Genomic DNA, 23,641 nt, shown 5'->3' with positions numbered 1-23,641 from the left:
GTACATACCGAACCATCAATTTTAGAGCACTTGAAGTGTTTATTTTTTTTCTTCACATTATTTCCTACTTGTCCTCACACTGTTTTCTCTTGTCTGTATATTTCAGATGGCAGCCCTGCAGAGTCCATTCTATGGCGATAAGATGAACCTCTACTCCCTTTGTAAGAAGATAGAGCAGTGCGACTACCCTCCACTTCCATCAGATCATTATTCAGAGGAAGTAAGTAATGTCACGCATCACTTGCAGTCAGTACTATGTAGTGTAGCTTTGTATATTCTCAGATAGTCTCACAGATTTTTAGTCTGGATTCGTGAACACTTTTGAATATGAAATATTCAGTGAAACAATACTTGAGCAACAATGACCAGTTTCTCTTTTTTTGTGCCATATAACAGATTTTGACTTGTATTGGCTATTTTTTTTTTTTAATTTTACGTCTGAAATGCATCCAACTGTTGGTGCAGCGTATTTCCCTGTAATGCCATTTACTCCATGATGAAAAGGCCATGATTTTTAACCGTTTGAAAATGAAATCCGACTTATCAAAAGCATCTGTCCGTGCTACAGAACAAAATCAGCTTGAAGATCAAGTTTCCCTAACTAAATGTTAAATTATCTACCGTAATTCTGCAAAGCCTCATTCGTGCACGTACATGTAATGCAGTCTGGCTGCGGTTAAAGATGGCATGGTAGTTGATTGCTTGTGATGTGTGTGTGTGTGTCTGTGTGTGTGTGTGTGTGTCTCTGTGTGTGTGTGCGTCTGTGCGTGTGTATGTGTGAGAGAGACGATGTATAGGATTATGCATCTGTGTGCTGGCTACGCAGGGGTCATTTTGTTGGGAAACATTTTTGCTGTATTTGTCTCAAAACTCCATCAAAGTGTCCAGACATACAAGAACTTTGATGTGTTTTGTTACATTTCTATGGAGAAGTTGGACTGCTTTTAAGGTGTCTGTACCAAAGCACATTGACATCGTCAAGCAGCTTGACCCCCTCTGCCGAGTTTGTTTTTAAGTAAAAATGTTGCCAACAAATATATTTAGATTTTTACAAATACTGCAGAGTCACAACCTCACATTATGCGAATAAATGGAACATTTCCTGGGCTGTATGATTGTGTACCTCTGATTGTGTATGGTGAAGAGTTCAAACCAGCTCTGTGACCTTGAAGTGCAAAACGCAACAAAAAAGTAAAGACAGCATGCTTGTTTGTTTGGTTTTTTTCATTCAATGTTTTCTTTTTATTTTGTGTTGTGTTAAGCTTCTTGTTGTTTTTATTTGTTGTTGTGCTTTTTGATTTGCAGTTGTGTTTAGCTATGTGTCATATTATTTCAGCATTTGTTTTTGTTGTCCTCGTGTTAAGTTGTTTTTTTATGTTTTTCATTTGCTGTGGGGTTGTTTTTGTTTGTTTTTTTTACGTTCTTTTTGTTGCTCAACTTTGTGGGGGATTGCTGTTGTGTATGGTGATTTTTTTTTTTAATGTGTTTTGCGCTTCAGAGCCACCGTAGTTTGGCCCTTTTACTGTCTTCTCTGACTGACCGCTTTGCTTCAACTTTGAAAGCAGCACGAAACCACAAGCCGGAACTTCGGAGCTTAAAAGAAAAATGCCCCTTTTACCAACCATCACATACCTTGCTTTCACTTTGTAGACTATTAAAAGCTTCATGACGCTTACGCCAACTTAAAACCTTTAATATGTATTAAAAAGTTAGTACACTTTGTTAATGCCCTGTTGAAAATCATGTTTATAATCAATGCTTTTAGTATGTATAAAGACAGGTGTCTAATAGTCTCTTTGTAGGTAAAAGCTGGCGGCCATTGCGTGCGTTTCAATGACCATGTCTCCACTTTGCTACCCGTGTGTCTGCATACACGAGTCCACAGTGGGTATTGAGAAGTTTCTGCAGTAACTCCTGCAAAGTGCTTTTCATTACACTTTGTTGTTTACTTCATTAGGTTGACAAAGGCTAATTGCATGGTGTTTCATGTCTTTGCACGTTTAAAAAAAAAAAGAAATTATTATGTGCATGAGCCATCCATCGCACAAGCGCGTATTCCTTACCGTGGCTCCCTCTCTGCACACCCACCGCTCGGAGCTGGAGCGTGCCCCACATGTCACCCCCAGCCCGCAGATAGGGAGACAAAGCGATAGAGTGAGCGAATGATGGAGCGCGAGACGGGCTGACGGAGGGATGGAGATGAGGGGGGGGTGCCTACAGCGCCTGTCTGGATGTAAACAATGCTCCTGAAGGATCGGCAGCAAACTGTCAGCTGCTCATCTTTGTTGTGTCATTTAACCATCTCCGTCTCTGCTTCCACCGCCCCCCCCCCTCCGCCTCCCTCCACCAGCTCTCACTCCCCCTCCACCCGCCACCTGACACTTTCCACCACTTCCCCCACCCCACTCGCCATGCAAAGAAGCACATGAATATTGTACATATCGGCATCTTTTTTTTTAAACCCCGCCCAAATCTCTATTTGGCAGTACTAATTTTCAGACTATGTAAATTGAAAAATCTTCCTCTCACTCCGGCACCCACATACGCACACAGCGGCCGGCAAGAAGTCGTCCGAGCCACTGCCGTTGCAACAGCAGCCGTGAAGTTGGCAGACAGTTACCATAGCGACCTCGCATAGATGTTTTTTTCCCCCTTTTCTCTGCATTCTTTATTCTCCTCTTTTTTTAATGATGGTGGTGGCTGTTCCGCCTGCGAGCTTGTCTGTCTATCTGCTCCAATCAGCCGCTTTGCTCAGCTTCGTGTGTGAGCGTTGGTAATGGAGTGGCAGTACTGTGTGTTTGTGTCTGTCAGCGTGGACCTGAGTATAATGCTGCCGACCAGCAAGTGATTAGTGGACTCAGTCCATTTCCCCGTTGCCTTGTTGCTACCATAGTGGAGAAATCTCCTCAAAAGCGTTTGTCCTTTGCCTGGGGGTTATTCTCTTTTCAGGAGCTGTTGAAATCTGGAAAAAACTGTGTCATCAATCCTCATTAATGCCGTTATTTCTTTTCCTTTCCTCCTCAAACCAACCACACCTTGCCCTCAGCTGAGGAATTTGGTAGATATGTGCATCAACCCCGACCCGGAGAAGAGGCCAGACATCACCTACGTGTACGACATCGCCAAACACATGCAGAACGTGACGCAGGGCAGCTAAGCCCGGAATTACACAAACTATAGCTTGTAGAACACATCTCTTCTCAATTTCCATGCTGGACGTGTACACATCTATCTGCTTCTATGCAATTACTTAGTCCAGTGCTCATTGTGATAAGCGGGACAGCCTTTATAACATGGTTTTTGGAGGATGTAAACATGACTGGCAGCCTAAACCCTTTCTGCGCAAGGTAAACAGCATGCTGAAATGAGACCCCCCCCCCTCCCTCAAATCTGTCTATTGTACATCCCTGTTCATATTGTAGCTTAGATTTTTCTTTTTTTTTCGTGAAGATGCCCAAGTGTTTTACGAGCAATATTTTCACTCTTAAGTCACGCAATTATCACAAATGCTGTAAAGTTTGACAGGAGCGATAAAGTGATTATTTGACGAAAGAGGATCATGCACAATGATTCCCATAAGTGAGCGATGTAATAATAAGACGGTTTGGATGGAAGTGTTGTACTTTTTACAGCGGTACTGGAGGCCCGGCAGGATGGTTATGTACAGCGTTTGGAAAGCAAGGTTGGTTCAGAGGGTCGACTGCAGGCGGGAGAACACGGGAAAATGTTTTCCCAACACTTTGAATGGTTGTCACTCAGTCGGCCTGGAGAAGGAGTAATAGAAACTATGACAAGAGAAAAAAACCAAAACTGTTTCACCAAATACTGTTTACCCATGTCACTGACACCAAAAGAATTGCTTCTTGGTTTGCCTTGGACTTTGTTTTGGCACAGCAGTAAATGACAATAAGCAAACATGCTCATGACCCAACGGCAAGGTTGTCTATATTGCTAAAACGGTGTGACGGACATTGCCGAGTTTGCCTCGTGTTCCTTGTGACAGATAATGTTTGCCTTGTATGTATGTTGTCTACTCAATGTATAGCTTAGGAGTAGAAAAAAAAGTAGTGTGTTTCCGGTGAGATGAAATTTCAGCATCGGGTCGGTAGGTCGGACAAAGTTTTTTTTTCCCCATCTTTTTTTTCCATCAAAATTTTAAACAAAATAACCATAAAACAAAACAAGAAGACATTGAACCCCCGCTCTGCCACCACCTATTTAGTTTTCTCCCCGCTCCGGAAACACTCCACAAACATGGCGAGGATGCTGCGCTGAACACAGTTTCTTGCCATTATATTAAAGCCGTGGGGTGAGGGTGGGGGGTATTATTTTATTCTACATGAAGAATACAACCTATTTGCGGGATCTGACCTCAAGAAAGTGTATTACTTTTTGTCCAAGATCCTACCTACTAATCCTTGTGACAACCGGCTGATCCACATTGTTTGTTCATTGCAGTCTAGCGTTTACCCAACTCCTGTCCTCTGTTCACATGACAAAGTTTCTAGCTCTCATGAAATAGGTTTACAACGGCGTGACATGCAATGCGTGTCGAGCGCTGACTGTCTCTGGTTTACATTACGGTGATACTGCACGACATTGACGGGAGCACCGCTTTGTCTTTTAGAATGATCAGAAAGTCCATTTTCTTTATTGGCTTGGTAGCAAGTCCCGCAGTTTACACGAATTTTTATCCTCACCATTTGTCATAGACAGTAAACGTTCAAAGCCCAGACAGAAGAACATTTGCATTTACGAGTATCATAATATTTTTGGTTGCGATCATGCTTCATTCACAATTCTTTGCCCCCCTCCTACCACAGTAAAACATTTTCAGTGTCGGCGGTTGTCTTGAATATTTATTACCTTCGCCCACAATGCTGTTGCACCAAAGCTTTCAGTAATTTTTGTAATTGCAAGAGACTTTTATTTGCTACTAAGCATTTTTATAAGCATGCCCATTTTAATGGCACGCAGAAGTCCAACAAACAAAACACCATGCTTGTTTTCCTAAATCCTTCTCTCACTCTCTCTCTCTCACACACACACACACACACACACACACACAAACCACCTCAATGCAAACATTACTGAAAAAAATTTTTTCGCTGAAAGCACCATCGCACTATTGTCACTTAAAAAATCCAAAGGCGAAGTATCCCAAAATAATAAGTGTGTTTAAAGTCAAAAATATATTGTCATTGACAGGAATATTTTGTCTCCAAGGTCAAATGCCTTCATCAAACCCATTATCCTTGCCCTTAAAATAGGTAATTTTCAAAATGAACTGTGCTGCGTTCACTTGTGCCGCTTTGCCTGAAGTTGGGCGTGCACATTCAGTTTTATGTTTTGTTTGTGCACAGACAATGAGATTTAGGTCATTTGTAAGTCTTCACAAGGGGCTAGTTAAACATCCAGAGTCCTGGGGATGATGGCGGTTCTTATCAGGGTGAAATCCTTCTTCACGCAAAGGGCTCCACTGTGTCCCATTATTTTACCTTGACTCAGTTACATTTTCCAAAGGCCATCTTATGTAAGTTGTGTTTCGTCGGAGAGTTGAGGGCTTTTCCCACAAGTAAAATAATAGGCCCTACTGGCTTTATTTATGGTTTGGCTAGTGGTTGTTTTGGTTTCATCTTGTGTGAAAGAGTCCCACCGATGCCATGTATTTTAGCTTCATGCAATAAAGCTCGAACATTTTTCCTGACTACTTGAGTGTGTACTTTGATATTGACCCACATGCACATACACACACACGCACACGCCAGGGTGATCAGAGTTTGGGTTTTTTCATGATGGATAATTTGGTTTTGACTTTTGGAAATTGAAATTTTTATTTTTGGTCAAATGCCTTGTTTTTGTTTCATTTTTGTTAGTTTTCATATGAAATGTCCAGTGGAAAATTAAAAAAAAAAAAAAGTCAGGTGTATTAAAGTAATTCTTGACCTTTGACATTGTGTATGGCCATACAGCAATACCGATATAGATTTAAAATACAATCTGAAAGTTCATTTATCATATTAAATCGCAACGATGAAAATGAAGGACATTTTCCCTGTAATTATAGTTTTCGTTCATTTTATAAGCATTTATAGAATCCATTTTCTTTTTCTTTTTTTAAAGCCATGTTCATTTTGAGTATTAGTTATTTTGTCAGTTTTTGTTAACTATAATAACCTTTACCCAAACACACACGCGCGGTCACACACAAACATGTCATCTATCAACAAGGTTTAAACTTTGCCTACATCTTGGGAGTTTCCGCAAATGTCTGTAAGTATTCCTTTATTATTTCTAGTTCCTTTTTTTTTTAATTGTTAATTTTCAGACAATTAATCAGAAAGACACACTGGAGTTAGCTTGTCATTGTCTCATTGCATCTGGTCCTTCGATGCAGGCTAATCATCCCAAGAAAACATGATGGCCGTGGTGTCCTGGAGCCTAAATTCTCAATTTTTTGAGGAATGCTGCACATAATGTTTGGCACATCAAAGTTCGACGTAGGTAAGTTAATGATGTGATAAAGAGAAATCCTTCCAAGTTGTGTACTGTAAGTGTTACTTTTCGTTTTTGACAAGACTGTAATTGCAACGTTGCAGGCTGCTGATTGGTTTTGTACATTTTTGGACCAGCCGCAGCTCTTGGTGAGATGGACTTTGTTGTTTTCTAATCTTTAGTTCAGTCAATCCAGCTGCCTGACTGACATGATGACATATATCTTTGTTACTTTTATCCATTTTCTACTTTATTACTGATACTTTATTTCATTACTTGTTCAATCATGTACTAAACTTGTTCGGATGCCCTCAGTGCCCCCCCCCCAAACCCCCCCCCCAAAAAAAATTTCATTGAAGTTTAAAGACACTTGAAGACGTTTCCATCAGAGAGGAAATTGTCTCTTAAATTAATCCCATTGAGTTGCTTCTGAAGCATAGAACCCCTCTTAAATGATGATAAGTAGAAAAGGGCAGGAGTTGCCATATGAAAACATCCCTGTCAGCTCCCTGTGTACTAGCCTTAAGGTGAAGTACGTCTACATGCTTCCACTCATCTCCAGAGGTAATGTTTGCTTAAAAGGCATGTAGACATCTGCTCACTTCATTTCAAACTCGCAGTTCAATCCCGAATGAGCGGGCGCACTAAATCTCGGAGTTACGAGTTTGATCATGTGTGCTCGCGTGGAGGCCTCCAGGATAGTGTGACTCGAAAGTTAATGTCAAACCGGCTTGCTCTGGGATACAGCTACGACACAATATAACAAGGAGTGGATGTGAGACGCGAAACGGGCAATTATTTTACTGCTTCCTCTCCTTTTTCTGGCTGCTCCGAGTTTGTGTGCGGGTTGCCATGCACTCACACCACAGGGAGCTACATTTGATGAAAGCCCAGCAAAGCTACTTTTTCCCTTTCGATACTTCTCCGAGTCGAACGAAAACACGCACACAATTTGACATTTGCACCAGAAGCAAACTTCCGCATTCGAAGCCATTCCGTTAATTTCTGTTGTGTTCTTGTTATGTTTGAGGTCATTAGAAAAGTGGTTGTGATGTCTTGCTTCCCCTGAGTTACACCACCAACGGCACGCCAGTCTCCAGGCCCTCCGATTCCCTTTTGGCAAGGGGAGCGGCGGGCTGGGCACTGGGTCTTTCGCCATAATGAACTCCACTGGGACTGTTGTTCAGTTTCACCGCGGCAAGAATTGCTCCCACGGAGCCTTGAACCAAGTAAAAACAAACGCAAGTAAATATCTGGAATTAATACACGCGCTGTTTGGCGGCCCAGCTTCTCTGCTTCAAAGTATAGAAACATTATGTTGGTCTGGCTTGCTCTGAGTTTAATCGTTGAGCGGCGTTGTTAGCCAAACGCCTCATCCCATATCTGTGCAGCCCTAAGTCCATCTGGTGGTGAAAAATCTTCACTGCACTTTTCTGCATCCGCTGAGCTTTCATTGTTTAAAATAAGAGGAATTACATAAAGGTGTGGAAATGAGCACACAATGGCATATGCCGTTTTCAGTGTCGTGACATTGGTCTTTCTTGGCTTTTGAGGGCTGCGAATCAGTGCTCATAAATCATTACTAATAACCCAATTAAATACACTTTGCACATTCCTGCATTTTTCTCTCATTTTGGGGGCTTTATTACGAACATGTATACATAAGGGAATTGTTATTATAGGTACACTTCAATTCATACGCTTAATTTCCATCCAATTATCAATAAATCAAAAGTATTGAATAAATGTTATATACGGTTATTACAGGCAGTACAGTTATTTCCTATTCAACACCAACAATAATTCATTCAGGCATGTTTCTTCGCTGTGGGGCTATTTGATATTTTAATGCTGTTTTTTTTCTTTATTTCATTTAATGCCAGTGTTCGAAAAAATTGTGACTATCAGCAGAGCAGAAAGGCCCTCCATAAATTTGTGAGCACACAGCTTGAGAACTCTGCAAGAGAAAAACAGCAAGGCCTTCACTCAACCTTAAAATAGGGTTTGAGTTTAAATATCTCTGGTAATTCATAAGCATAATTTATGTGTCTGTGTATATGTAGATGTAAGAGCTTTAAAAAAAAGTACCCGGTAGTTGGATAATCTCTCAGCTCATCATTTGTCCCAGGTGATATTCAAGTGTTCTGAGAGGGAAAAAAATAGGACCGTTCCAGAGGACATTGACTTGATTTCCCAACGACCCCCCCCCCTCGTCACACACACACACACACCCTCCCTCCGACACCCCCTTCCCGTTTGTTTGTTTTGTTTTTAGAAGCCTAGAATATCAATACTTGAGTGCACATTTGTAATAGCTTGTGGCGCATCCTTGGCTATGGCAGCCTGAGCTTCAAACATATTAGTTTGCTGGGAGAGGAGAATCACCAGGGACAGTCTCCAAACACCGCCAGGAACAGCAGCGCAGTCCTGTTCATCATTTGAAAGCTGCTATTGTTTGAACTGATAAAACTTTAAACAGGTTAAACTCATATTTAGAATGAAACACGCTCAGTTTTCAGGTTACTGTATTTGTCAGGATGGTCTCTCCGGGGGGAACGTCTTGAGTTTCACATGAGGAAAAGGCTCTGCTCTGCAGTCATTTTTCAGTCACTTGCTCCACCCCGGCAGGCTACCTGGCGTCACGGTCGCGCCACTGTGCCTGATACACAAACATATGTGAAGGCACACACATACTAAACACCACAGCAAATAAGCATGTGTACGCACACAAATGCCATCGTAATGCCCCGCATGTCCTTAATCTGCAACCGCCAGGCCGGCACAGGGGGAGGCACGCTAAAGTACAAGGAGCCTGCAGTGAGCTCAACCAAAATAAAAAGCTAAGTGGCTCACTAAAGCAGTCAGGCGCTCTTAAAAGCCACGCACTCTTCCTCCCTTGTCTGTTGGGCAGCCCTGCAGGGGGTTCGTAAAATCCCGCCTGGCAAAACTAAAGAGGGAGGCATCAGTTCAGCTTTCCCAAATGGGCATTTTCACAAACTGTTATGCACTGGACACACATGATGACTTAAATGTATTCAGAAGAAACCTGAACCCAAGACTGAGGCTTTACAGCTGACTGTGGGGGGGTCTGTAATTTGGACAGCCCCGAGAAACGTACACACAAACACGGTCACACTTGACTTTTTGATTTTCCTTCCGATGTCTTTTTCCTCTCTGCCTCCAGGCGACAATGAGAAGATTAGAAAATGGGCCGTTTACTCGAAGTGTTTACTGCTTAACGGACAGCATACGGAAATATGCAAGAATGCTCACTTTTATAACGGGTCACTTCAAATTGACACTGAACTTCACATCAGTGCCTTAAATGTGATCATTGCCCAGTGGGGCAAGGTAAAGTAAAAGCAGTCCAAACTTATGCCCCCCCCCCCCCACCTCCCCATCAACAAATGCAGTTTCTTTTACTGTAGTTATTTGGACAAAACTGTTTGTTGTTGGGATGATAAACATCAGGAGGTTTTATGTCCTTTGAAGCTCTCCAATATTTCAACCCTGTTCCAGACTTCCGAAAGGATTTCCCTCACTGTCTCACACAGACACACACACACACACACACACACACACACACACACACACACACACACACACACACACACACACACACACACACACACACATGTGCCTGGCTCCAGTAAAATAAGCACTCTACCCATAAAGTTGCCAATGAGCTGTCCCCAAATAACCACATCTGTCAGCTCAACTTAAACAGGCCTTAAAGAGTCACTTTTAAAGATGAAGACACCGCGCCAGCTGCACATAGAATGGGTCCAACTCAGAATTACTGTTTCGGACAAAGCAAATGATATATTGAAAGGCATGTTTTGCAAGATTCCGTCACCAACTGGAGAGACATTCCAAATCATTTTCAAGCCAGATTACAGTCATGCATCGTGATGTAACACCCATTTTCCCCCTCTAATGACCATCATACATGACTTGTTGTGTATGGTTGTTTTTTGTTTGTTTGTTTGTTTTTACAACCAGCCAAGTTAAATTCAAAACATCACTCTCTTGCACACAAGTTCAGCTCATAGGCAGTGCTGTGTCTCACCTCATAACAGTAAAAGCCAAGACGATAAATTCATTGCAGGTCTCAAATTCAGGCCGGGCAGTTCGCGTCTCATGAGGGATTTAAACAAGCCTGCCGCTGGAGTCAAGACGGAGATAAGCTGAGGGTGTGTGTGTGTGTGTGTGCGTGTGTGTGTGTGTGTGTGTGTGTGTGTGCCTGTGTGCCTGTGTGCCTGTGTGCGTGTGTGAGAGAGAGAGACAAGGGAGGCGGGGGCCGTAGTGGACTTGGCCATGCTGGCTTTCCTCATTCACACGCTCCTTTCTGGGCTGCAGCCAAACCTCCCTGCGCCGGAATTACACCGGGTCTACCTCTGCTAGCACGATGAAACAAAACATCCTAAAACTCTGGTTTGAAGGTTGCTGAGCAGGCAGCAGAGGAGCAATGAAAGATCACTGCGGAGGCCAAGGGCTGTCAGCAAATCCTCGACAAGTTTTCAATGTTAACTTACTGGAGCATCTTACTTAAGATGAGGCATTGTGTGCAAAATAGGAAGCAGTCGGAGCATCACCTGATCGACAGCCAAGGAGCAGACCTGTTTTTTTTATGGAACAAACAAAAAGTTAAAACAAGAACTTGTCTCATTGATCCACCTTTTCTGGATATAAGCAATAGCTGAAAGATGAATGGGGTTCAGAGTTGTCTCTCAGATTTCAATCCCTACTCCTCTGTGATCAATAAAAGTGAGCTGGAATCAAAGCGGGCCCTCTTTACTATTGTCTGTTCTACGTTAGCAGACAGACTGAGGAGCCTTTGATCGCCCTGTCTGCAGGGCCCACAGCCAAACACACACACTCCATCCTCCCATTTCCACCCACCACCTTCAGGTGAGCGTGTGTGAGTGTGCGCGTGAAGGCGAGTAAACCAAAATATATCGGACGCATCACCGAGAAAGCGAAACCACAAGAGAGGTACACAATCTACGAAATCTCTTGAGAGCAACGCTCAGAGTCTAAGTCTTTTAGCGTTAGAATGCTTGTTTTTGATAGACACGAATGGAGCGTGATTACCGTATTGGCCCAAATATAAGACGGTGTTTTTTGCATTGAAATAAGACTGAAAAAGTGGGGGTCGTCTTATATTCAGGGTCTAGACATTATTACCCATTCACGACGCTAGATGGCGCCATATATCAATGAAGTGAATGCTGAACCTGACTACCCAGGCCAAAGTGAACCACAAAGAATAAAAATAGCGGTAGCACGAAGAAGAAAAATAAAAAATAGCGGTAAGAAGGAAAAGAGAAGAAAATAATGGAAGAGATAACAGAAAATGGAGAAACGTAGTGACAATCTGGAGAAAAGTGGGTCAAAGATCGCCCAGGTTAACCGGCAGTAGAAGAGAAGCTATGGTGTAATTTACATTTCAAAACCAGAAGCCATTCATTTCCGAATGTGATTGCACTTTAGATTTGAATGAGGCCAAATAACATGCTTTTTCTCTCAAATATATTGTTATAATCATTTGATTATAACTTAATATATTTCTGTATAAAAATTAATTTGGTGTTCAAAGTCTTTTTTCATACTTGAGTCTTGAAAAAGAGGGGGTCGTCTTATAAACAGGGCCGTCTTATATTTGGGCCAATACGGTAATTTAACGGCGTGTTCATTATTGTTCATGAGTGTCCATTGCACAGTTTGTACAATCCCTGTGATGTGCTTCAACATGCTTTCAATCTGCTCCGTAATTTTGACTAGAGAATGTTCTTCACTTCACGCTTAACTTTTGTCACTCAGCAGCCTTGTTTGTTTTCTTCTCGTCCTCTCACATGCCCATGCGCCACATATCTGTGTTTCCTCGCATGTCCTAGTTTAGTCAAGTCGGGAAACAAGTGGTGTCTTTCGAACTCAAAAGTCACGTCCATAAAACAAGCCTGGACTGTTTGTTCATTATGTATGCAGCGTGCCTCCAGGTCTAACAAACACCGAGATGTTATTCAGATGTCTCAAAATTAATAGAATCTATGAACTTTAGAGCGTTACTTTGCCGCATTGTTGTGTGGGGCAGAGCAAATGCTCGCCACAGAACGGGAATCATATGCATTTATGCAAGTGAACAAACACATGAGGCCGCGGGTGTGTTTGGTGAATTTGTTTAAAGGCCAACATTAGCATACGGCGACAGACAGGCAGAGTCTTGACGGCCGTTTTGGAGCGCCGTCGCCGCGCTGGGTCCTATGGTGCCAGTCAATCAGCAAACGCGACGCACATGAGCCGAGGTGGGCATCAATTTGAATCTTTTACTTCAGGGTGAAAGGTCATGACCTTTCAGCTAGCAGTTGATCACGTGACGTAGCACCTGAGGAATCCCGAGGCAAGAGAGAAAAGTTTAAGGCTATAATTTCTTTTTTCTTCCCCTCCTCTCCAGACACCTCTCAACTCAACGTCCCCATGTGACGCCAGCATTCGTGATTGGTTTAAAGTGCGCACCTAAATCAACCGTGTGATGAGACTGCAATCTTGAACAGTCGACTCTTGTTTACTGTGCGTGTCTCAGCTCCAACTTCTTCTCACCCTTTGTGCGTGTGTGCGTGCGCGCGCGCGCATGCCCCCGAGGCACAAAGTCACTCGACGCAGCCTGCATCTTTTTGCAACGCCCACTTTCCATACACACATGCTCAACCCTTCCCCCCCTACCGGTAGCTATCCAAATAGTGCTGTAGAATCTCAGTGGAGGTCGGGAACCCTCATCCCCTTTAGGCTAGTCCTGGGGTGCAGTTTTCCTCTTTACACACACGAATGCAGAGCGAACCAAACATAAACACGAGCATATGCAGAAACCTACATAGACACATTGTGTCTTAATGAGAGAAGGAGATGGCGACAGCCGAATGAAACGTAGGCTCCAAGGACTGACCTGAGGTTCAGGGGGCGGCAGCATCTTCGCGGGGAGTCGATCTCCCAGCGCTGATCAGAGGGCCGCTCCACCGGGGCCACTCGCTCTGACGCCGCTGCAGAAACCAACTGATTAAACGCCACTGTCATCCAGCTCAGCTGCTATACAGAAAGAAAGCTTCCTTTCCTTTCAGATACGCTTTTTTCCCCCGCACTCACTGTTTGTTTGTCAGTCTCCTTTGTTTTCTTTGTCCTCTGCCGAGACAGCGGCGCCGGTGGATTGAAGCTGCGAGCGTGAGGGATTTGCGCGTAATTAGCTGAAACGCTCACCCAAGCAAGTGCAAAAAGTTAAATTTTCAACTTCTTGAACTGTACTCCCTTTTAACGGGATTTCACTGACACTCTAGCTTCACGCCGGGGATCAAAACATTGCCTCATGGTAGAAACATGCTTTTATTTCAGTCTTTCAGTGTGTGGACATCAAAACACTAAAGTCGACTTGCAAATCCCATTAACAAGTTGTGCAAACTTGAAATTGTGTGCATAAAGAATATATATATATGTGGATGAAATGTAAACCAACAGCTGCATGACCGTTGTCACGAAATGGTGTGTTGACTGTCAAGCTCAGAAAACCACCGTCACCTTTTGCTTAAAAGTTAAGTTTTGTCCTACTTTAATTACCCCCCGCCCTCAGCACAACCATGACACCAAAGTATAGAACCCATCAACAATATGCAGGATCGCTGTACACCAAGATGTTGCATCAAGAAACTGGGATGTGCATGTTGAAATTTGATGTTCGTTTTTTTTGTTACAGTGGCGCTTGTGGATTCAAGGACTCTTCACAATAAAAACACAAAAGTTAAATAAACACAAATAAATTCCTTTCCATAGAAAATATCCAACACTCAGTATTAATAAATTTCCCCAGTTAAATTTCATACGAAAAATTCATGGTCGTCATTTTCTGGTCCTTAAGTACTTGACTTAGTGAAGTAATACCATGAAATCCAATTCGTACCGTTTGAATTGTCTTTAGGCACTCCATACACAGAAGTGCACAGATTATTAAAGGAGAAGCAAGAGCACACTCAAAGAATGTTGTTCATTGAAGAGGCAGGTGTGACACAACAATTCAAATTAAACCAACATTGACAGTTCCAATGGCTGGCGTATCTGTCTCCCAGGGGGAGAGGCCCCGTGTTCCAAATTTAGGCTGCGGCCTACGTAGGTGGACTTTGCACAGTCACCATGCGCTCTCGTGGGTATTCCCCAGGTCTTCTGACCTCTTTCCCACATTCCAAAAACACGAATGTTAGTTTAGCTCGGGGGTCGGCAACACGCGGCTCCAGAGCCGCATGCGGCTCTTTTGCGACATCTTGTGCCTCCCTGGAGCTTTATAAAAAAAGCTCAATTTGAAAATGGAAAAAATTTTGATAGTCGTCTAATATAGCTCAAATAGATAGAGATACATGTTACAGCTCCGAAAAAGGAGAGCTGTGGTGTTGGTTTTTTAAAACGTACACTTTATTTATGCATTTAACAGTCTCGACAAACACAGACACGTCTGAGTCCCTCTGCATGCCTTCTATCTTCTCGGGCGTTCAAAGACAGCCTCAGAAAAACGGAAATTTGTGACCACTTCACTGACACTAAGTAAAGTGAAAATAATGCACCAAAAAAAATAATAAAGCAAACAAATAAATTGTGAACACACAGCAAAGGAATGAATAACAAACAATTCTGAGACAGTCCAGTCTCCTACATACATGCAGCATGTGTTTCCTTCAATGTAAGTTTTATAGAAGGCTTTTATTTTTTTGCAGCTCCAGACATATTTGTTTTTTGGGGTTTTTTTTTCCTATATGGCTCTTTCAACATTTTGGGTTGCCGACCCCTAGTTTAGGTGAAGACACCAAATTGCCCATAGGTGTGAATGCTTGCCAAATGTGCCCTGCAATTGGCAGGAGACTCATCCAGGGTGTACCCGCCTCACACCCAGACAGCTAACCTGTCCCCCTAATGAGAAGAGGATGGATGAAGTTTCTTCACAAAGTAGAATGAGCCACTTTTTAATCATAAAAATGCTCAAATTAAGATGGCCGGAGGTCACTGGCAGGCTGCCAGTGGTCCTTCTTTTTTCTATTCACTTTCTAGCCAACTCACTGTCGTATGTAGCGTGCGTTGAGGTCTGTCTGTCTGTATAAGGTGAGGATTTATCATTGTTGACTGCTCCGACATTCTGGCACCAATAGAGGGTTTGAAAACTCGGCCCATTATCTGTGCCCTCTGGCCTATTTGGGCGAGTCATCCAAGGATGGGCAGCAACTCTGGCAGCCTGGGGCCAAGCTTCTCTGACTGCCAGCCCACTCATGCCACATAGTCAGTGTCAGCAAGCCTTTTGTTGGTTGGCCTCAATAAACCTCGCTGTGCTCTGGAGCAAAAGAAGCTTATTTTACCGATCCTATATCAATGAAGAGGGAAGAATGGAAAAAAATATTTGAGCTTGTTGTAATTTACTGTCCTGTCGCCCTAAAAGCTCTCGGCCCTTGACTGATGTAATTTGGTCAGGGGATTGTCTGGCCGGAGTGGATGCATCATGGCTGGGATGGGGCACAGATAGGACAGAGGACAAGTAAAGGAGGACGCTGGCGGCCATGTCCTTGAACGCCAGAGCAGGCATACAATCGCCACTTTGCATACACATCCCGCCAGGTCCATCATCATTTCAAAGTTTGTCTCCATCCCAGCGCCCCCTTATTTCAAAGTCGCTATCCAACCTTTGCCCTCACTGTGGCAGCCAGAGGTGGAGAATATCTCTTGATGAGAGAGGCAAAACCGAGCAATGTCTCATCTCATCCCACAGGCAGAAGAGGGAATGCAGAGGAAACGTGGAAGGTAAAGAGAAAGGAAGGTGGTGACTGGGCAGGGGCAATTTGAGCTGGGTAGGGAAGCATTGGCACAAAGGATGCTTCTCCGTCTGTTTTTCACCTCCCTTAATATCACAGTTCCATCCTGCATATATATCTTTCATTCATAATTCATGAGGCGTCAGGAAAAGAACACGAGCGGGGAGGAAGGTGGGCAAGTAAAGGCCAGAGATGGCTCCAATCAGTCCCGCTTTAAATGACACTGAGCGACAGCGCCTGGGGTTTTATGGCTCACTGCTCAAATGAGACACTGTGCTGTCGTTTAAAAAAAAAACCAAAAAAAAAAGGCCAAGTTGGGCTGCTGTTAATGACCAGCAGGAAGCATTAAGGGCTGCAGTGCTCGTAAATCTCGGCTCCACGCTGGCTAACAAATCTCCCCAAAGTCGATCTACTTTGCGGCACCGCGTGAGCACTGAAACTTCGACTCGGCAATGAAAAACGGATAACTTATTTTTTCAAAATCACATACAGCTGTCTGTTACTGCAACGGTGCCTGGTTATCATCAAATTTTGCTTATCGATGGTGGAAATTTTAGATTCTTTCTTGGATCATTTCAAGCTGAATAGCAAGTATTTTCTATGGACTCTTTGCTCGATGTACTCGATCCACTGCAAGATTTTTATCCAGTATAATTCTTGCTCAGTTGGATTTTTTTTTTAATTACTGATAAATATCATTTTTTATTATTATTATTATTGTGGTTGCAGTTTGCAATAGGAGAGAACTCTGCAAAAAAACCACACAAACACACACATTTAATATTAGTGATTTGTTGAAACCATCAATATCATACGGAAATACAATATAGGTTAATGATTTCAACGTGTTGTTTGCAGATTGCTGGAGATATTTTTCAACTAGGGGCAGTCAAAAGGTAACGAACTTATTTTTTCCCAGAAATTTCAACAGCATGTTGTTGAAACACTGAAATATAAACTGTTCAAAAAAGATCTAACCTCATACTGGAAGCTGTACAGTCAAGAGAAAGCCACAAAATGACGAGACTTGCATTAAATACAATTTCATGTAACAACTATTAGAATTTAAGTTGCTTCTGACCCTGACCCCGTCTACCACTACTAACTACCAGACCAGGGGTGTCCAAACTTTTTCATTTGAGCGCCGCATGCAGAAACATGGAAGGATGATGAACTGGCCACTTTAAAATTTGTCATCTTTTTGAAACGCACTGAAGCCAGTCAAGAAAGCAGTTATATATTGTTTGTTTTGTTCATCTGCCTTCTGTTAAAGGTGTTAAGGCATAGTTAGGGATTTTTCTATTTTGTAGTGGCCAGCTGCCGTCTGTCTCACTGAGTAAATCCAGCTCTGCACTTAACAGCAGCCGAATGCCATCTCCACATTCACCAAAAAATGAAAAGAAAAAAAAAAGTTGTACTTATCAACTTTCAGGTACTTGTAGATCTTAATCATGTAATGTCTTCATAAATCATCCATAGAGCGTGAAGTGGATAAAACAGTTTTTGCCTCTCAAATGGAATTATCTTTATTCACTGCAGTGTTTTGACGATAAATTGTGCTGTTCATAAAATCGTAAATGGTTTATTTGTATCTTCGAATACAGAAAAACGGCACACCCGCATTTCTCACTCAGCCAACGTTCATCTTTTTTAATAAACCTTGTGGCTCATGTTAAATGTCATTTTTATTTTTATTTATTTTTTTGTTGTTTCATAAGCTGCTGAAAAATGGATTGCCAAAATGACTGTTAAACACAAATGAAAATAAGCCTTCATTGGATAGTACAAGGGAATAGTTAAGCACAATGTGTATGAAACATTTTGTAAAGGACTGAAAAATATTTTACCATCTCATGGTGCCATCTTGTGTGTGTGTGTGTGTGTGTGTGTGTGTGTGTGTGTGTGTGTGTGTGTGTGTGAGTGTGTTTGTGAATTCTCAGAAATGGTAATGCCCTTAACCCTCATCCCAATGCAGCAGAGACCTAACAGTTGGTATTGACTTTGTGAACATTTACCATTGAGGATTCTGACTATTGAATTCCATTTCAACTGGGGCTGAAGAGGGAGGAAGTCCCTAGGCACCATGTTGTTCACATGCAAAATGCGCGCCCGCACACACACACACACACACACACACACACACACACTGTGTGTATTATGTTATTCTCCAGTGATATTACTCAATCGGATTTTAACCCCTCTCTGCAGCAGTCTTACAGAGACAAGTGCTTTCAAAATAACAAAGGGTGTGTGTGTATGTTTGTGTGTGCATGCGTCTGTGTGTGTACCATTTCAATCGTCTTTGGTCTTTGACACCAAGTTGACACCTCCATCAAAATTCTATCAAAATGTGTGCGTTTTGCCACCTTTCCAAGTTTTCTCCTTTCCCTTCACCCCCCCCCCCCCAACCACCCCCCCCCCCCCTCCCAGCCCCCTTCACCGTGTTTTCCCTCCCGAGCCATTTGTCAATCTCCGGCCTCTTCCCCAACACCACCCATGCGTGGTCTCGGAGGATTGATTCCACTCAGCCTCATCCTCCCAGGATGCTCCCCCTTTCCTCGGCCCACCCACATCATTTATACTTGTGAGCATTAGGACTTGTCACAGTCTCTCAGTCAGGCCCTTTATCCAAACGGGCCATAGATTCTCATTAAACGGGTTGAATCTCCACTTCCTGACACAGTGGCCATCACATGTCCACTCTGCCATATCTCCAGCGCTGACTATTTGTCCCATCTAACTGGACAGAGGTAGCGAGCCCATTGCTTGTATGGCATTTCTGCTATCATATCAAACTGGCAAGCACGCACTTTTATGATGCTGATGGATATTTCAGACGCCACGGTGGGTGGGGGGGGGACCTCTATTACCATATAATGTATCGCACTGTACTGTACATGTCGTATTACTGCCTGAATCCACTTAGCATTCCTTTACTGTCCCCAATGAAGATAAGGAATACATTCTATGTATGTTTTTTTATTTTTATTTTTTTAACTTGGTCAGTATCACTATAATGCGCCTTTGGTGTTCTCATCAGAATCACCCAGCCATCATTAAAATACAATACAATACGATACTTCATTTATATGCAGCTTTAACAAATGTTTTTATATAAAATAACTATACAACATTTCTTTTTGAGGAGCCATTCCACTTATCAATTACTATATTTGAGGAGCAAATGATTTAATTTGCGTACCAATTTATGTATCATAATAATTCCATCTTGAGGTCTAAACAGTGGCCCATTTGCACACATACCAGTAAAATAGTAGGTCTCGTAAGACAAAAGTGGGAGCTTGATCAGTGTGTATTTCTTAAAGCCTACTCTATCTACTTGATACATTGAGTATAAAGTTAAATGGAAAATCTCAATTTTTGAGAATTGAAATGTGGAAAGTCACAAAGGCCCCTTTTGGTAATATTGGCTCAGCTGAGACATGAATTCAACTGAATGAAAAAGTCTCAAACAGTTGGCAAAACCTAATTTTTAATAGATAGTAACATTTGTCTTTAGTTTTAATTTCCGTAATATTAGTTACCCCTGCGTACGTAAATGAAATAAAGTATCCGAAATTTTGCTTTTTTCTAACATAGTAATATTCACGCATTTTTAAAACTACGTCCCTGCCAAGATCAATCAAAAATGAGTCATATTTGCACAGGATTTTATTTTATATTTTTACAACGCTTGTATTTGATTAGATGGTTCACATGTACATAAAATTGCGCCCAGTCGACAATTCTGGCGCTGGTATTTTAATATTGATGGGATGAGGTGCTAATAATCACTTTAAACAAACATGGTGACAAGAGAGCACCGTCGTGTGGTCAGCGGAATGAGGAGCGCTCCTCTGAGGCCTTGTTAGTGCTGGGTCACTCAACTGCCGTCCAGATTTCTAAATGGCCAATCAAATCCTAAAGTCGTGCGACTGTTGCCCTGTGTGTGTGTGCGTGTGCGCGTGCGCGCGCGCGCGAGAGAGAGAGTTTGTGAGACAGAGAGAGAGGAAATGTCGTGTTCTCTTGTCTTCTAGGCATGTGCACAAACTGTCCTGAGGGTCTGTTTCACTATACATTCACATATAGTACGTATATGACCACACTTACTGTTTCGTGGCTAGATATCACACACACGATCAAGTCGGCAGACGTCATCCACTTTGTTGACCGCGACACACGCAGCAGTACACAGGATTGACTAGCAGATTATGTGGCCTTTTAGCCTGTGTTTGTGTGTTCAGCATGGCCTCCTCGGGAGGAAGGAAGAAAACACAAGGAAGACAGTACAGTGTCATGTAAAAAATTAATTGGTCCACCACCTTTAATATTGAATATTGGTTTGCTCCTCACATAAAAACACATGCAGCTCATTTGAGTATGCAGGGTTGAATTTCATCCCGACATCCATCTTCATGTTGCTGTTGCGTGTGTATATTTTTGAGATTATACATCAACATTTAATAGCAGCAGGAGGGCGGGAGCCGTCTCGGTTTTTTTTTCCGCGTGTGAATGCACCAGATCTGTCACCATGCAGGGGGTAGAGAGAATGCCATGGAGGAGGTATGTCTTTCTTCATCGTATCCATCCACATAGTATTTTAATTGGCTTTTCTCTCCGTGGAAGAAGAGAAAGAACAAAGGTGAGCAGCGGGATGAATCCTGAAGGGGGTGGAGGGAACACGCTGCCCCGGGTTGCTGTTTTTTCGCTGGCCGGCCATGCGGCCTCATCATTGTGACAGTCACAATAAGCCGACGGTCAACCTTCTCCTCTGTGAGGCCTCGCTGTCACCTGATGTTTCCACCTGAACTGGACAATGGCATTCCTTCCATGTTGGATCAGGTTGCGTCATGGAAACAGACTCGCAGTGCCCACCAATCACTGGACAAAATCTAACTGCTCAGAAAGGCGAGTGTGTGTGTGTGTGTGTGTGTGTGTGTCTGTGTGTGTGTGTGCGCGGGTGCATGCGTGTGTGTGTGTGTGTCTTGTATGTTGATGGTTGATGTACAGGCCTGCAGGGCAAATGCTCTAGGCTCCTCTCGCTAAGAACCTGTCAGTCACTGGCGGAGAAGTACCACAAGTCCAAATTGCAGCATTGAGGGTGTGTGAATGTGTATGTCTCCACGTGTTTGTGTGTTCCAAAAATGCACACACACGCACACACTCCTGGTTGTTCCCACCTTCAAAGTATAAATAAAGGAATGAAATACTAGCACGAGAGGAATACAGTAGTTGTGCTCCAACGTGAAGCCACACTGCCCTCATGTGGTTAGAAGGTGTATCACCACCACGCTCACACATTTAAACTGGGAAAATCTGGACGTGGTGGTGTATTTTTGGTTATCACCCAATCAACATTAGCTCACTGCAAGAGGACGTGGAAGAAAGAATAATTTTACAAGAAAACTGTCTGTTACGGTGTAAATTGCACTTAACCCTATAATGCAATTCGTATAATGTTATACATGCATTTTCGTGATGTAACTCATTCTTTAGACTAGAGTACATGAAATCATCTATATCAATTTTGATACTGCAGGTTTAAAATGTGATTTTCCTCAAATTTTGAGTTTTTGATGTAATCTACATAATACTTATAAATGTGATACAACAAATATCTAAAACAAAATAATATGGCAACAATATTTTTGTGGATTTGGTTATAAGGGTTTTAATGAACATCTCAGTTCCCAAAAATCGGATTTTTCTGGCTACGTATTCCTTGATGGGTCAGGCATTAAAGGGTTGAGAGTGATTCAACCCACAAGGGATCTTAAGAATGAAGACATGAAGGAAAAGGCGTTGAACATGCGATTGTGATAGATTTGTAGGTGTTTCTTTGATCCTCCTCTGGTTTAATGGTGTTGCACTTAACAAATAGTACACAGTGAGCTAAATTGATGACTGTTGCAGTCATGCTCAGAGATCTAGAGTGAAGTAGCAGTGCAACATGTTCGAAATTCCCTTGTGACAGGCGAACATCTGACAAATGTCTGATGAACGTTTGTCGAGCATTCGCGACCTTGAACGGGCCCTGAAGAGAACGCAATCTTCATTACTTTTGCAAACACTTGCAAATGTTTGCTGCTGCCTGGGAGGGGAACTTTAGGGGTCAGCTTGAGAATATGACATGACTAAACAGAAAATAGGTGAGCCATGACTTGACATGAATTGGGCGCTGCCTGAGTTGGAACTCACGGTGGATTTTGCTTGAATTAATATTCCGTCCGCACACAATATTAATCAGAATGCCGTGTTTAGACAAGTGGGGGCACATAAAACACATTATTGTAAAGAAAATGTTGGACTTAACTTTCCCTTTGAGTACCATCATAAATGCCCCCAGTATCCTATCAAGTATATTTGTTGTCAGAAGACACTGTAACATTATTTACAATTTGTGTACTAACACAGTATTTAAATACGTATTTTCCTTAAATGATTATTCAATTAAAAAGTATTGTACATAAATAAATGTTTAAATGCAAACCGTTTTTTTAAGCTGGAATTAAAATGCATTGTACTATAAAATTAAATACACTTGTTCAGTACTGTACTTATATGTGCAGTACTCTAAAAGCCAAAAAATAAACTACAATGAAAGTTTTTTTAAGTACTGTATTGGACAATAAAAACATTTAAAGAGGCCACATGAATATCTACAAGCTGCTTTCTAATATGTTTGAATGTATTGTTTTGAAGGTTTAGAAATAATTTTATTCAGTGATACTGTTTCTTACCACTGGGGGGAGCCATATATCATACTTTGAGAATTTCTGGTCAAACCAGAGTGCTTTTTTTCATCATCCCCCCCCCCCACACACACACACACACAAAATGTTTGCCAGTAAATTCCGAGATTAGATGTTTTAAGCGACGATGGCCGATGCATGCATTGCGCCGCAATGCACCAACAGAGATCAAATCTCTTTTGTGGTCACGGCTGTGACTGCATGGAAGTATGAACAACACACAATCGCTCCCTCCACTGTCGTCAATGCAATAAGAATGAGCCAGCCAGATGTATACACACACACATATTGTGTATATACTGAATCTATTTTTTAAATTACAAGTTAAGGATGTAGAATATACATATGTAGATATCCACCCCATTGAACAAAGTGTATGCAAATAAGTGATATCACAATTGCAGAAGTTGTGACACAGTTTGTCACTGTTACCACACCCCTTGACTCAAGTCCTACATAAGTGTTAGGGGCCGAAAAAAGACACCAGAGTGTGTTGGTTTTCCTTCACAGTTGGCAGAAATCGAGTTTCATCCGACTGCTTTTAAATCATGATTTACCCCG

At 42.3% G+C, this 23,641-nt stretch overlaps 1 protein-coding gene across 1 annotated transcript in view; it reads left to right on the top strand.

The window, feature by feature from the left end:
• nek7 (NIMA-related kinase 7) overlaps positions 1-5,707 on the top strand; it is an 80,930-nt gene extending 75,223 nt beyond the window's left edge. Inside the window, exons 9-10 of the mRNA XM_052073950.1 lie at positions 107-220; positions 3,047-5,707. Coding sequence (XP_051929910.1) covers positions 107-220; positions 3,047-3,157 — 225 coding nt within the window. The 3' untranslated portion in view covers positions 3,158-5,707. The remainder of the gene's footprint in view (positions 1-106; positions 221-3,046) is intronic.
• The last annotated feature ends 17,934 nt before the right edge of the window (positions 5,708-23,641 follow it).

This window comes from Hippocampus zosterae, chromosome 8 (assembly GCF_025434085.1).
Source record: "Hippocampus zosterae strain Florida chromosome 8, ASM2543408v3, whole genome shotgun sequence".
NCBI classification, from domain to species: domain Eukaryota; kingdom Metazoa; phylum Chordata; class Actinopteri; order Syngnathiformes; family Syngnathidae; genus Hippocampus; species Hippocampus zosterae.
Note: the sequence above shows the minus strand (reverse complement) of the source record. Positions and strands in the feature narration are given on the sequence as shown.